Below are 16849 nucleotides of genomic sequence, written 5' to 3' on the forward strand. Positions count from 1 at the left end.
CAGAGACTGTGCTAGACAAGATAGTATCAAATAACATAGTATAGCATGTAAATTAGAAGTAGAAAATGAGGTCACAGTGTTCAGTATAGACATATGTACAATGTTCGATGCAGAATAGACGTAACTGAGTTACCATATAATATACAATACTATGCAGTGTACTAATGTACAATACTATATAGTGCAAAGCAGAAATGGGATGAGGTACAATTTAGGTACAATTTACAGTAAGGTGTACGAGTTGTAGTGCAATCCTTCATCAATAAATATAAAGTGTGGGGAGTGGGTGCTACAGTGTGTTTGTTTAAAGTGAGTGTGTGCTATAAAGTGTGGGGAGTGGGTGCTACAGTGTGTTTGTTTAAAGTGAGTGTGTGCGTGTGGATGTGTGTGCTATGTGCGTTTGATGGTTGTTGTTGTGTAGTGTTCATTGTTCGTTGAGCAGCCTGATGGGCTGGGGATAGAAGCTTCTTCTGAGTCTTTCTGTGCTCGCCTTGAGACTCCGGTATCGCTTGCCTGACCGCAGCAGTTCAAAGAGGCAGTTGTTCGGGTGACTGGAGTCTTTAATGATTCTCTTAGCCTTGCCCCTGCACCGCTTGTTGTAATTGTTCTGGAGGGTGGGAGCCCCCCTCCAATTGTGCGTTCGGCTGAACGTGTCACTCTTTGTAGTCTGCTTCGGTCTTGTGCAGTGCTATTCCCAAACCAGGAGGTGATGTTGCCAGTCAGGATGCTCTCTATTGTACATGAGTAGAAGTTCTTAAGGATCTTCTGACTGACTTGGAACTTCCTTAGGCGCCTGAGGAAGTAGAGGCGTTGTCGTGCCTTCTTCACAACACTGTCAATGTGTGTAGTCCATGTCAAGTCCTCGGATATGTAGGCTCCGAGGTACTTAAAGCTGTTGACTCTCTCAACCGGTGCCCCGTCGATGCTGAGGGGGCTGTAGTCCTTGACCCCCGACCTCCTGAAGTCCACAATCATCTCCTTTGTTTTGCTGACGTTCAGGGAGAGGCTGTTTTCCTGGCACCATCCCGCCAGGACCTTGACCTCTTCCAGGTAGGTCCTCTCGTCGTTGGCAGAGATCAGGCCCACCACCACTGTGTCGTCAGCAAATTTGATGATTGTGTTGCTACTCCGCTGAGCCACACAGTCGTGTGTGTACAGGGAGTAGAGGAGGGGACTCAGAACACAGCCCTGGGGGGCCCCTATGTTGAGGGTGATGGATGAGGAGGTGCAGTTGCCTGCTCTCACCACCTGGGGTCTGCCCGTCAGGAAGTCCAAGACCCACTGGCAGAGGTCATAGTTTAAGCCCAGGTCCCTGAGCTTGGCTATGAGTTTGGAGGGGACTATGGTATTGAATGCCGAGCTGTAGTCGATGAATAGCATTCTCACATAGTTCCCCTTCCTCTTGTCCAGGTGTGATGCTGCTGTGTGCAGCACATGGGCTATGGCGTCCTCCGTGGACCTGTTGGGGCGGTATGCAAATTGCAGGAGGTCCATGTTGATGGGGAGGGAGGAGCAGAACCCACATATATCATCATACAAAATGACTTGGAAGTGGAACCCACATATATCATCATACAAAATGACTTGGAACCCACATACATCATCATACAAAATGACTTGGAACCCACATACATCATCATACAAAATTACTTGGAACCCACATACTGTATATCATCATACAAAATGACTTGGAACCCACATACATCATCATACAAAATGGCATCTTCCTTTTGCTTAATCATGGGTTTCTACTGACATAATATAGGTCCCATCCATTGAGAAACACTAGATCAGGCAGATCTGTGGTCTAATCTCTTGTCAGCCGTGCAAGACACCTGTATGCATTCAGGTACAACATTGACACAAAATAAAGTGCAGGACAGAGAGATGAGATGCTCAAAGCAATTTATTGTGAGATCAATATTCCACGTTGCAGTGTTGCATAGGTGATTCCTTGTATGGTTACATCTGGTTTAAATTCAAGACAGCAAGATTATACTGCATGATAACATCATCTGATCAAAAATACCAAATATTTTAGGTTATATTAGAAAATAAATGCTGATATTGAAGATCCTCCCTGTAGGCGTCTTAATTCTATGCTGTGTTTTCCGAGCATTGGTTTTTCAAAAGCTGAATGTCGTGAATCCAAGGGCGGCTCCACACCTCGAATGTGCACTGGTAAGGCTGAGGAGAAAAGAATGAACAAGTTACTCTGAAGTGTGTTAAGGCCTCATAGGTGCATTATATGTACAACCACAGGTGAATGTAAGCTGGTACCATCAGGTACTCTGTGCCTCAAAGATAATCGGCACTAGGGGTGGGACTCAACAGAGACCCCACAATATGATGCCATCACCATTACTTAGGCCACAATAGCAATGGTATCATGATACAAAAGTATTGGCTTTCCCCTATATTGCAATATATCACACTTTAAGTACATTTAGTTACTATTAAAAACAAAGTGTAAATAATATCCCCTAATATGCCTTTATCCGTTTGTAAACAATAATGATGTTTTGGGATGCAGTTTCTGTCCAAAAGATACCTTTCAATATGACACAAATTATCCAATCAATGAAGCCATGAATCAATTACCAGATAAAATTGAAGGCCTTTCAGACTTTCAGTCACGTCAACCCCCCCCCCCCCCCATGGGAACATGCCTGTTTGTGGAATGTGGAATAATGGCTAAGCGAATTTAAAAGATAAAATTCACTGAGAGCGAGATTGATCACGGAGGTCATCAAACCAACAAATTGAAGCAACAATCTTATTTGGAAACATGACACAAAATAATATCCAGATTTTTATTTTAAACAATATTTAATCGTATGATTTTAAATATCTTTTGAGAATACATAAATCCAATGAAGTTGTCAATTTCACAGACAACTCTGCTGAGTTCCCATGGACACCCATTGAGTGTCCAGACTATCTTCAACGTGCAGGGAGCCAAGGTTGTTGACTGACGCAGTACAGAACCAGCACATAATAAATGACAAACTGACCCGACATTTGCACAGTAATGACTGAAATGAACAAGTCACTGAAGCAAATTTCTACCTGTGCAACCCAATGGAGAATAAAAACTTGTAACCACTATTTTGCGCTTGCGTTTACTATATACTGCAAAATAAATGCCTTTTTTAAAGTTAGATTAAGACCTTGCAAGGGTAGACTTACTTAAAACTGCTGTATGATCCTCTTGACTAAATTGCTACGGCGTTTGGAGGTGGGTGTTCTGCGTCTGCACCCCCGTGCCAAGCACAGCCACCAAACTTTCAGCAGGCCAACTGCGCTCTACAATGGCTCTTGGGCGCGTGTGAGCTCCTGTTGGGTCGTTGACTCGTTGGGTTTGTCAGAGTCATTAACCATGGCTTCAGTGGATAACCCTGATCACCCGCATTTAAGTGATATTTTAATTACAGATACCCCAGTAATAACATTACAATTAAATTGTATTAAATTAGGCCTGAAGGAGTCTTGCTTTCCTCCCGGTCACCGGCAGTGACATTTATCAGCCAAATGCGCATCGCAGATTATCTGTACATTGACCGAGTGGAATTCCTTTCTATTCACATAACTGAATTTGTTTATTGATGGAGCTTATGAAGTTAATTAATCCTGCTCATGGAGGGTTGGGAAATGCCCAATCCATCTTCAATCTCACACTGGACCGACCGTGCTGGTGGCCAAAAATCCCAGGGTGGAGAGGACTTGAATGTGCACAGGGATGGCATTCGTGCGTTTTGTTCCATGCTCCAATTTGGGTCCCAAATTGCGGTAGAAATCAAGGGGAATGTGTCTCGGGTAGCGGACTCTACTTAATATTATATTTTCTCTGCAAATCTCTGAAAACAGCTCCCCACGGAGTGCACCCTGTGACAAGTCCTCCGATAATGCAAGATAAACCATGCTGCATTCATTCGGAAAGACCTATTCCAAATGCTATTTATAGGGTTTGACAATAATTACACTCATGTCTCTATTTTACAATTAACTATAATTAATTATGAGTCATACCGAACACGTCGGTGTTGAAACTAATGCATGAAAGCTTATTCCGTTTTGTTGCAGTTTTCCTATTCTACCGTTTGGTGCCATGTATGATGTACGCACGGTCGGAGGTGTGCGTAGATGTACGCACAATCTCAAGCACACGTTCATATTGATAAATCCCACACTTTGCTTAGAAATGATCGTACGCACGGTTTACGCACATATCTGTGTGTACGCAGCATTGATAAATGAGGGCCCTGGCTTGAAAATACCTTGGTGTGTGTTCAGCTGACACGCCCACAGGCCACCACGCCCACCACACACACACAATTAATAGAAAATAGGGCATCAGGCTATTATTCTAAAAGTATCGATAGTAATAAATAGTATAGTAATAGTATTGGATCGTTTTTAACAGCTGGGTATGGCAATACTTTTCTAGTATAAGTGTATCGTGCAACCCTACTGCAGTGGAGTCGTTACCTGAGCCAGTGCAGGATCTGTGTGGATGTTGCAAACCTCAATGGCAATGCTGCCTTTCCTGCAGGGGGTCTTTGCCATTTCCACAGTGAAAATATACTTCATACCAGTAACCACCTGTGGAGAGAGGCAGAGTTGGGAGGGTTATTATTTTTATTTTGTACGGTCAATGGCTAAAGAGTATGACAGGACCACTGCCAGGGGCTAGGGGTTTGTTCCCCACTGGGGGCCACCCATGCTAAAACTATGCACTTGTGGTACTTGGAGACACTCTGGATAAAAGTGCCCCCACCAATTAGCATGTTACCGTTATGTTCCTCTCGAAATACCATATTAGGGCTACAGTATCGTCAGACTAAAGAGATTTTTAGTCATGGAATTGATCCATTTGACTAATTGATTAGTTGACTTACAAATCAACAAATCTGTAAAAGTGTGTTTCCCACATGCAATCACGCAGAAGGACCTCTTTAAAATCAACCAGAGATGAGCTTATAATTTTTCAAGAAGTAACTAATTCAGCATGGGGCCGGGGGGGAAGCATGAAAGATCACTAGGCCTAATCAACTAAGAAAGACATGGTCAACTAAAACCAAATCAACTGACTAAGCTAAACCAAATCAACTGACCAGCCTAAGCAACTAAGTACAGTTATTATATTTTGTAGGGCTGCCAGGCACGCGGGAACTATAAAACGGCAGGGGGTGCTGGGGGGTCGCCAGATGAAAAAAAAAAAAAAAAAAAAAGTTTGCGGTCAGGCCACTGAACTTAGAAGCAGGCCAGGCCAGTGTTTCTATTTGCACCAGCGCAATAGTTAGATAACCTAGGTGGGGAACAACCAGGAGATCACTGCAACTCACACAAGTTGGAGAACTATCTCTCTCTTGCTCTCACACACACACAAAGGGAGCCGCATGTGATTGGTGGAGGCGGGATCCTTACGAAAAACTGCTAATCATTGACACATGCTAGCCTGTAATAATCCCCCCCAGAAAAATGTACTTTGCATTTGATATATTGCAAATATATGCCATCACACACACTGGCATTTAAAGGGTTAGAATTATAAAATGAATATGTGGTGTTATGATCAGGGCTGAAGTTGAATAAAATATTGTATTTATCAATTACAAAAAACTGAAAATCCATAAAAATCTGTGTTGTTGCTAATCATACATATGCTAGCCTGTTTTTTAACAATAAGTTGTGATGCCATCACAAACACTGGCATTTAAAGGGTACAAATAAAAAAAATGCCTGCACCAGAATGCAGGAAATTAAGTCTTTGTAACAAAAAAAATCCTGGTGGGGGACCCCCAGACCCCCTGCTTAAAAAGTGGCCTGACTGGGGCTATATTTCCTGGCCTGAATGATTTCCCCAGTCCGGCCCTGGTTAAAAGCCTCCAATGCTTATTAGTGTGTGTACGTTTGAACGTTTGCATGTTTCAACCATACATTTCCATTTAAAATATATATTTTTTTACCTCCTATAATAGTGGGGGTCGCGGCTCTCTGACACAGTTTTTTTTGGGTCGCGGCCTGAAAAGTTTGGGAACCCCTGGTCTAGCCTGTACCCCCCAGACATGTTGCTGGCCCCGTCAAAACAGTATCCTATCAGCCTCTCCATGGGCAGGTCGAGGCGTAAAAGTATTTTATACACAAAAACAGCGTCTCGGCTGTTGAGTCTGGGCCGGGCATTGTAAAAACCCCAAAAGAAGTTCTGAGCTTTGTTGTCATCGGCGAACTGTATATTACACGAGAATTGTTCTTTTCCAGTGAGTGACATCAGTGGTTCCGTCAGCGCTCAAGCCAAAGATTGGGCTTTTGGATGCTTTGCCTCTAATTTGTCGCTGAATATCATGGGCAAGCAGCTGTATGATTTCGTTTTGGATGTTGTTGGACATCCAGTTGTCTCTCTTTTGGAGCCAATTCTTCAACTCGGGATCAGACTCAGTGCGCACTCTTTCCATCATGAGCTGCCATAACACCCCATCCCTATTTGCATCACCCCTTAGTGGAAGCCCCTGGCGCCCGAGGGGGGGTATAGGGGAACAGACTCAGTTAACTCTTCAATACCTGATGCTGAGGCTGAACCTGTCGTCTCTCTCTGACGTTTATCAGATTTAGTGGGACTGTCACTGGGACCGACGGGACGTTTAGAAAATAAATCTGATATTTTTCTTTTCTGCGAGTGAGACATTCTGTGCTAGCAAAGTCTGACTACTAGCTCAAATCGACTGACTGCGCAAGCACTGTATCACAGTAGCTCAGTGGTTCGTGGCGCGTGGGAAGGGCGGGAGACGGGAGGTGAATACAATTAGTTGTTTCACCTGTCATTCAATCAGTCTGTGACAGTCTGTCATCACTCGAAAATCTACTCGGTTTTACACGTATGATTGTGTACATACAGTAGTGTAATGAATGAATGAAAACTTTATTTAACAGATTGGAGAATGGCTACAATACAGTACGGCTCAATACACACAATATTAAAATGGTGACGTGCTTTGAGCAGGATAAACTTATAATATACAGTGTTACAGTTATACAGTTACATTATATACAAATATATAAATACTGTCATAAAGGGAAAAAAAAAAAAAAAATCTGCAACCCCCCCGCACCCCCCCTTCCTGTGTCCCTGAGGGCTGCCCCCTCTTAGTTGATACATATATATCAGTTTACCAGTTAATTTAGTTCTAAGCCTAATGCATTTGAAAAATAATTACATGGTTGAGAGCACCTTGGACTTGATTTTTATCTTTTAGAAAGGAGGTTGCATCATTCGCTAATTGACTTGCAATTATATGATTTCCAAATGCATGCAATCTTTGGACTATGTAATTTTTAACCAGTATTGCAAGTATTTCAGTAGCCATAACAAACAAAAATGCTGAAAGCTGACATCCTTGCCGAATCCTGTGATTGATTGTGAATGTGGGAGGAACTGTTAGTTATTACATGAAGGTTTCATTGCTCCAACAGAACTGAAATGTCCGAATTTCCATCGTTTGGGCGTCGAAGCTTCAGTAATTATCTGCGAATAATCAAAGCTTCAATCAACCCGCGCACATAGTTTTAATGCAGTGGGTAAAGGTGGTGGGTATAGGTTCTCTGAAAGTTCTCATTAATGTCCTCATCTGAGAAGAACTGATTTTCTAAATTAAATTTATTTCTACATATTATTTCTTATATAGGCACATTGTTGGAGTGGTAAACCCCACCACAAAAACTAAGAAAATATTTGAATGATAATGAAATGTTCAATCAAATCAAAAGCCTTTAGAAAATATAGAAATAAGATACATACCATCATCTTCATTTAGCCTACTAGAGTCAAGTAGATCTGATACCAATCGTATCTTTGATAGATCTCCACAGAATCTATGTTTATGCTAGGGATTCTGTGTTCTAATCTATTGGCATATGGGCAATGAGTTTGTAATCATTGTTCAATAATGTTATTGGTCTTAGGTTCCCATGCATAAAGGGGGGGGGGGGGGGGGGGTAAAAGTGACCTAAATAATTACAGACCAATCTCCAAGTTATCCTGTCTAGCAAAACTCTGGAGTCATTGGTAAACAACCAACTTAAAACATTCATCACAAAGCACTCTATATTAAACCCATACCAATCTGGTTTTTAGAGAAAAACACAGTACAATACTGTTGACCACCTTCTCCTATTACAAAGATTAGAGAGTGTTGGCTTTGATACAGGTGCTTGCAGTTGGTTTCAAAACTATTTATCAGAAAGATTTCAGTGTGTGAAAATGGGAAATGCCCAATCAGACCTTCTACCCATCACAAAAGGTGTTCCACGGGTCTTATTTACCATTTACATTAATAATATTGTCTCATCTCTGAGCAGCTGTCAAAGCCACCTTTACGAGGATGACACAGTTCTCTATTGTACTGCTGATTCTGTGCAACTGCCACTAAATATTTACAACTGTCCTTTGACGCCCTGCAAGATGCACTTATTAGTCTAAAATTGGTGCTTAAATCTTAACATGCAGGCAGAAAAGTGGCCATTTTTGTTTTCGTTTTTGAGGACTGCATACCTTTTTTGCAAACCAAAATACTACACTTTATAGCACATGCATAAGCCTGGTCTCTTTTGAAAGATAACATTCTGAAGGTTATGATACAACAAAGATCACTTTTAGTGCTAATGAAATAGAGTAACATAGGTCTGAACTTGAGTTGTAGAAAAACTTGTTACTCAAGTTTTTCTGTAGTATAATAATAATAATAATAATAATAATAATAATAATAATAATAATAATAATAATAATAATAATAATAATAATAATAATAATAATGCAGGACTTGTTGCAGAGGTCTTTATTCGGCATGCAACGACACTCAATGTTTTAGCGGTACACACAGCGTTTAGTTTTTTTTTTTTTTAGCACACACACGCATGCATTGTCTCTTTAGAATCGCCGATGCGATTCGTCTCTGCGATTAACCCATCCCGTCGTCCTTCCCCCCCAAGGGCAGCCGGGAGCAGACAGGCGTTAACGTGAGCCGCGCCAGGGGACCAATCCAAGTGCTCCTGTCCGTCCTCGTCAAGGATGCCACAGCGTTAGCGATCTGTTGTTGTGCATGTTTTTCCATTGGGTTTATCTTATCGGGGGGGGAAACCCTTGCGAGCACGGGGAGAACATGCAAACTCCACACAGAAAGGCCTGGGAGATACCCCACCTGGGTACCTGGCATCATGGAAACCTGGTCCCCAAGCGGGAATCGAACCCTGGACCTTCTTGCTGTGAGGCGACAGTGTTAACCACTACACCACCGTGCCGCTGTTAGTAGTTAGTAGTCCAGAAGGAGTATTTCCCCAGAAATTTGTATGGCTTAAAAAACTCCCGTAGTACATGTCTAAATTGCATAAAGATCCGTTCAGAAATGAGTGATTAGGAGTGATTTTGGTAAACTGTGTACAAAAGAAAAGCTCAGTTTTCTCATAGACTTCAATTAATTCTGCGTTTTTTCTCTTCCTGTTTTCGCTGGTGAGTTTTTCACCTAGATCCCTGATTCGTACATCCCCAGGTGGGGTGTCATTGGAAAGCCACACTCATTGGCTACAACCCTGTCCAATAATCTTCGAGATCGCCAAATGATTGACGGAACTAGAGCCCCAAGAGTCGGGAGTAGTATTTGCGCAATATCGTGTACTTTGCGCAAGCCTCAAATATCGGCATGTAACTCGAGAACCGCTGAGCGGATTTTGTCACCTGAAATTGCTATCGACAGGCAACAAATCGGGCTTTAATTCTATATATATTGTATTAAAAGATATGCACACCCGAGGCACTAGAGGTCGCCAAAGTGCCGGTGGGCAAATCATCCTCAAAAGGGCCCACATGTGGGCCCTTGCCAGTTAAGTGATTCCAGTCAAACTAAATTCATGTTGTTTTCCAAAGCCAAAAATATTGTTTATAGTGACTTGCATATATCTACTCTGAATGGTTCTGATATCAAGAGAGTTTTGGATTGATGAATGATTTACATTTAAATATCCTGTGGGCATCACCAGTAAATTACGGAAAGATATTGGCTTTTTGTATAGAAATAGAGCCAGCTTCCCTATAATTAGCAGAAAGAGAGTTGTTGAAGCAGTGTTCCTATCTGTTTTGGATTACGGAGATGTGATTTATAGACATGCAGCGGCTTCCACTCTTAAGCCCTTAGACTCTGTTTACCATTCAGCCATTAGATTTATCACCGGTGATAGTTATGGTACTCACCATTGTATCCTATATAATAAGGTTGGGTGGGCTTCTCTGGCAGAGAGACGTAAGTTGCATTGGAATGTTTTTATTTATAAAGCCATAATTAGAGATTGTCCAAATTATATTAGTTCTTTATTGGAATGGACCACTGGACCCTGTCGTACATGATTCAGTTTTGGCTTACACTTGGCGATGGGAGGCACTATGACACAACGCCCAGGCGATGGGAGGCACTATGACACAATGCCCAGGCGATGGGAGGCACTATGACACAACGCCCAGGCGATGGGAGGCACTATGACACAACACCCAGGCAATGGGAGGCACTATGACACAACACCCAGGCGATGGGAGGCACTATGACACATCGCCCAGGCGATGGGAGGCACTATGACACATCGCCCAGGCGATGGGAGGCAGTATGACACAATGCCCAGGCGATGGGAGGCATTATGACACAATGCCCAAGCGATGGGAGGCACTATGACACAACGCCCAGGCGATTGGAGGCACTATGACACAACGCCCAGGCGATTGGAGGCATTATGACACAATGCCCAAGCGATGGGAGGCACTATGACACAACGCCCAGGCGATTGGAGGCACTATGACACATCGCCCAGGCGATGGGAGGCAGTATGACACAATGCCCAGGCGATGGGAGGCAGTATGACACAATGCCCAGGCGATGGGAGGCACTATGACACAATGCCCAGGCGATGGGAGGCACTATGACACAATGCCCAGGCGATGGGAGGCAGTATGACACATCGCCCAGGCGATGGGAGGCACTATGACACAATGCCCAGGCAATGGGAGGCACTATGACACAACGCCCAGGCGATGGGAGGCACTATGACACAATGCCCAGGCGATGGGAGGCAGTATGACACATCGCCCAGGCAATGGGAGGCACTATGACACATCGCCCAGGCGATGGGAGGCAGTATGACACAATGCCCAGGCGATGGGAGACACTATGACACAATGCCCAGGCGATGGGAGGCACTATGACACAATGCCCAGGCGATGGGAGGCACTATGACACATCGCCCAGGCGATGGGAGGCACTATGCAAGGGCGGACCTTCCTACAGGCGATTTTTTATTACATTTTTTATTAAATTCTTTTTTTCTCTGTGCAGTTTTGGCGCCCCCCTCTATATCTGCAACCATTATTTTTACATAAAAAAAATTCTAACATAAGGGAAAATGAGCCAAAAATCTAAAACAGTCGGTCGGTCTGAGCCTCAGCTTTAGGTGTTCACAGTCAGAACATGCCTAGAGCGCTGTGCATTGATGGGTATCGGTCAAGTGTTTATAGAATTGAGCGTTGAGGAAAGAAAGACTAACGTTAGAGAACTATGAAGAGGCAAAAGCCATCCGGCCATCCAGTTTAAAAAGAGAAGAAAAGAAGAAGACGAGAAACGTGCCAAGGTGAAAGGTATGCAATTTTGTACAACTTCCAAGACCTGCCACACCAAGAGCTGATGAAGCAAGCAGAGGTACTTGTACACACCTTAAACCATGGAGGGCAATCTGATTTGGATGGGAAGGAGCTGGCTCAGAAGTTGGACAATTTGATGTGATTGATGACTTTGCAGCGAGGAAGGCCAGAAGGATTGCACTGTAAATGGAAACCAGTAGGAGCTACAGGCTAACCTTGAAGTGTGATGATAGGGAGTGGAATGTAAATAGTTCTTTAGACAAAGTGAATTTGTAATTTTTATTTATTTGTTTGTTTATTTAGCATATTATATTTTGATTATATATGTGTAACATATTTTACAATACATAATTTTCTTTTAAAGCAATTGTATTGTTTGTTATTATTATTATTATTATTATTATTATTATTATTATTATTATTATTATTATTATTATTATTATTATTATTATTATTATTATTATTATTATTATTATTATTATTATTATTATTATTATTATTATTATTATTATTATTATTATTATTATTATTATTATTATTATTATTATTATTATTATTATTATTATTATTATTATTATTATTATTATTATTATTATTATTATTATTATTGTGTGTTAGCTAAGTTGTTTATTTGTTTTAATTCTTTAGTGTGCATTTTACATTTATTCTTAGCTCTTGTTCTTGCTTGTAAAAATTATAGGTGCAGTACTTTAACCCTTTCACTGCCACACGACGGAGGGTTAACCCTTTACTATCACACAACCGACGATCGTGAAAGGGTTAACCTTCGGTGTATTGTCGCAGTGAAAAGGGTTAACCGGTTGGTAGCGCGGCGATGTTTTGATTTTTTTTATTGTAAAAATAATGGTTGCCGATATAGAGGGGTGCGCCAAAACTGTGCAAAGCAAAAAAAAAAGATAAAAAAAAAAAAGATTTTGAATTTTGAAAGTGGTGAATCTCGCCTAGGGCGCCAAATGTGCTAGGTCCGCCCCTGGCACTATGACACATCGCCCAGGCGATGGGAGGCAGTATGACACAATGCCCAGGCGATGGGAGGCACTATGACACAATGCCCAGGCGGAAGTGATCAGCTTAGGAAAGTTTAGGAAAGTTCACTCAATATTTGTGAACTTTTCCATCCACTTTTGTACTAAAAGGGGAAGTATGCCCAATTTCAGAATGCATACATGTTATTCCTCTGAAGCTACTCTATAGACAGAAAATTAGGAAAGATTCTTTTTTTCCCAGCGGACTGAGAGCGGGGGATGCAAACAGGCTGGAAAAACTGCTCAGGAAGGCCAGTAACGTGGTGGGGGAGGGGGGGGGACTAAACTCTCTGGCGGTGGTGTCAGAGAGGAGGGGCCTTGCTAAGCTCCACGCCATCATAGACAACCCCTCCCACCCACAATATACAGACTTGGCAGAGAGAAGGAGCACGTTCAGTGTTAGACTAAGACTCCCAAGATGCAACACTGAACGGCACAGGAAGTCCTTCATTACACAACAGCCATCAGACTATACAATGCATCACTGTGCTCACTGAGCACAGAGTGACAGTACAAACTCTGGTAATCTTCCTGGACTTTTTTACTCAATGGGTCTCATTCTCCAACGGACTTACAACAAGAAATGTGCTCTCAGGGCCATTTGAGACATCTTAGGGCTGGTTGTGGGATTCCCCAACCGTCCCTAACCTTGGATTCGGCCGTGACTGAGAGCAGGATTTACGAGCTCTGAGGAGCACACTTAACTTGACAGACTGGTGTGCTCCGTGTTCTTATTTGGGAGGAATCATAGAGATTCCTTCATGTCAACCCTACAGGCCTCCTTGGAATTAATTAATTAATCATAATTAAAATAAATATTCTCCATTGTGAATACACACAAACACACGCACACGCACACACGCACGCACACACACACGCACGCACGCACGCACGCACGCACGCACGCACGCACGCACGCACGCACGCACGCACGCACGCACACACACACACACACACACACACACACACACACACACACACACACACACACACACACACACACACACACACACACACCTCCCCTTTTCTTCCCCCTTCCTACTGTATAAGAAATAATTAAAAACACATTGCAAGGAGAACAGAGGTTATTTGTTGAGTTTATGTGTATACAAAACCCTTGCAATAAATGTGTCTTAATTGAATGAAAAGCATACATAGCACCTAATGCTGCTCTGGATACAGGTATCCTATATCGTGGGTGTTCCTATGAATTGTATTCGGCTTACAGCTTCGAAACTCTATAACTTTATATTTACTTATTATTCAAGGGATTCCCTAATGCGCTCATCTGTAAAGACTGTCTGGTTTTGAACAGTTTAAACAGTAATTCAGAACTGCACTATTGCATAATTTTACTCTGTCTATTCTATTTTACTAACTGTTTTATTGCACTGCACTATTGCACTATTTTGCTACTCTTCTATTATATAAAATGTTTCTATATTATGTGTGACGATGAGTCGTAAACAGGGAGGCCTATTGAGATGTTGGATCCTAATGTGAAGAACTGATTTGGTGTTCTAGGTCTTACCTTGACTTTGTCTATTTTGCCCATTTTAATATGAGTAGTTTTTGCTGCTGTGAAGCACTTTGAGCTGCAATTCTTGTATGAAAGGTGATATACAAATAAAGTGTATTATTATTATTAGTCTACACATATATGGCACATAATCAATACATATTTCCAAATTCCACTCACCTGTTTCTGAACTTGGAACACTTCGGCCACCTTTGTCAGGTACATGTCATTGGAGGCATTGTTGTGTTGGGCAACTGCGAAAATCAAGGCGTTTTGTACTCCCGCATCAGTCAGACCTCCTATACAACTGGCCGCTCCGATGGCGAACACTGCCGCCAGTATTGGAATGACGACCTTCCAATTCATTATTCTCGGACAGATGATGATACAAAATGTTCCACAAAGGAGAGAAAAACAAAACAACAACAACAGACCCTGATTTCGAAGACACTTATATAACGGACACTGATGTGGAGAATGTTGTGCTGGGAAAGGCTTGGGTACCGGCAGAACGAGTTGTGATAGAGAAGGCTTGGCTACCGGCAGAACGAGTTGTGCTAGAGAAGGCTTGGCTACCGGCAGAACGAGTTGTGCTGGGGAAGGCTCGGCCACCGGCAGAACGAGTTGTGCTGGGGAAGGCTCGGCCACCGGCAGAACGAGTTGTGCTGGGGAAGGCTCGGCCACCGGCAGAACGAGTTGTGCTGGGGAAGGCTCGGCAATTCCTCCTGTAGAGCTTTCCTTCTGAACGGATGAGGTACTGCAAAGCTCCTTCACCATCGCTGTCCGGTTGCAACCTTGTGGTGTTTGCAACCTGACACTTTGTCCTTCCATCAGAGGTTGAAGCGTATTGCTGGATTTGTCAAAGTACCGCTTCTGTGACAGTCTCTTAATCTCATAGCAGCCTGAATATGATCCACTAGCACCACGTACTGCTGGCTGATATCATACAGTGGATCAGTCTCACAGCAGCCTGAATATGATCCACTAGCACCACGTACTGCTGGCTGATATCATACAGTGGATCAGTCTCATAGCAGCCTGAATATGATCCACTAGCACCACGTACTGCTGGCTGATATCATACAGTGGATCAGTCTCATAGCAGCCTGAATATGATCCACTAGCACCACGTACTGCTGGCTGATATCATACAGTGGATCAGTCTCATAGCAGCCTGAATATGATCCACTAGCACCACGTACTGCTGGCTGATATCATACAGTGGATCAGTCTCATAGCAGCCTGAATATGATCCACTAGCACCACGTACTGCTGGCTGCGCCTTCAAAGAGGTCCGCTGCTACAGGAGACCATGTCTGGAACTGGATGTAGTTGGAGCGGCTCTTTCTGCTGGTGACATGTTGTGCTGTTACACACAGAGCATGACTGTATTGCTTTGTTGATGTCATCTGTTAGTGTGGGCCAGACAACTATGCCTCTTGCTTAGTGGCCTCCACTCCTGCTGTAGTGACTGAGGAATGATTCATCATGACACCATCGTCAATGACCAGCTCATCTCTGAAAGGAAAATAGGGACAAACGGCATGTGGGAGACTACGCTGTTTGACAGGCCATCCGTGTCTGATGAAGGAACTGAGAGTCTGCAGAGTTGTGTCATCTGCTGTGTGTCTCTTTAATTCCTCCAGATGAGAAGAGGGTATGTAGCTGACTGTCATCACATCAAAACTGTCCTCCTCATCAGGGTGCTGCACCGTGGTACTCTGAGGAGCTCGAGACAGAGTGTCAGCCAGATACATCTGTTTTACACTTTTGTATACCAGAGTGATGTCATACTATGGCAGTGCTGAATCTATAGCAAATGACATCCAACATTTTTCAGTAACGGTAAACGATAATGAAAAAAGAAGGGCACCTTGATTTTCGTATCATGGCAAGAATGACTTGAGTTCGAACCCACATATATCATCATACAAAATTACTTGGGACCCACATATCATCATACAAAATTACTTGGGACCCACACATCATACAAAATTACTTGGAACCCACATATATCATCATACAAAATTACTTGGAACCCACATCATCATACAAAATTACTTGGGACCCACATATCATCCTACTAAATTACTTGGAACCCACATATATCATCATACAAAATGACTTGGAACCCACATATATCATCATACAAAATGGCATCTTCCTTTTGCTTTACTGAATCATGGGTTTCTACTGACATAATATATAAGTCCCATCAATTGAGAAACACTAGATCAGGCAGATCTGTGGTCTAATCTCTTGTCAGCCGTGCAAGACACCTGTATGCATTCAGGCACAACATTGACACAAAATAAAGTGCAGGACAGAGATGAGATGCTCAAAGCAATTTATTGTGAGATCAATGCTCCATGTTGTTGCAGTGTTGCATAGGTGATTCCTTGTATGGTTACATTTGGTTTAAATTCAAGACAGCAAGATTATACTGCACGATAACATCATCTGATAAAAAATACCAAATATTTTAGGTTATATTAGAAAATAAATGCTGATACTGAAGATCCTCCCGGGAGGCGTCTTAATTCTATACTGCGTTTTTCAAGCATTTGTTTTTCACAAGCTGCATGTCGTTCATCCAAGGGCGGCTCCACACCT

General features: G+C 42.6%; 1 protein-coding gene across 1 annotated transcript; it reads right to left on the reverse strand.

Moving 5' to 3' along the window:
- Positions 1-1897: 1897 nt before the first annotated feature.
- LOC311234625 (cystatin-C-like) lies at positions 1898-14602 on the reverse strand (the record flags this gene model as incomplete). The annotated part of the gene is made up of 3 exons (XM_084321872.1): positions 1898-2187; positions 4489-4602; positions 14417-14602. The coding sequence occupies 3 exons, from the start codon at positions 14600-14602 to the stop codon at positions 2098-2100; spliced, it is 390 nt and encodes a 129-aa protein (XP_084177998.1). The 3' UTR covers positions 1898-2097.
- Between the last annotated feature and the right edge of the window lie 2247 nt (positions 14603-16849).

The sequence above is a fragment of the Notolepis coatsorum genome, assembly GCF_963971535.1.
Source record: "Notolepis coatsorum genome assembly, chromosome: 9".
In the NCBI taxonomy this organism is placed as follows: Eukaryota; Metazoa; Chordata; class Actinopteri; order Aulopiformes; family Paralepididae; genus Notolepis; species Notolepis coatsorum.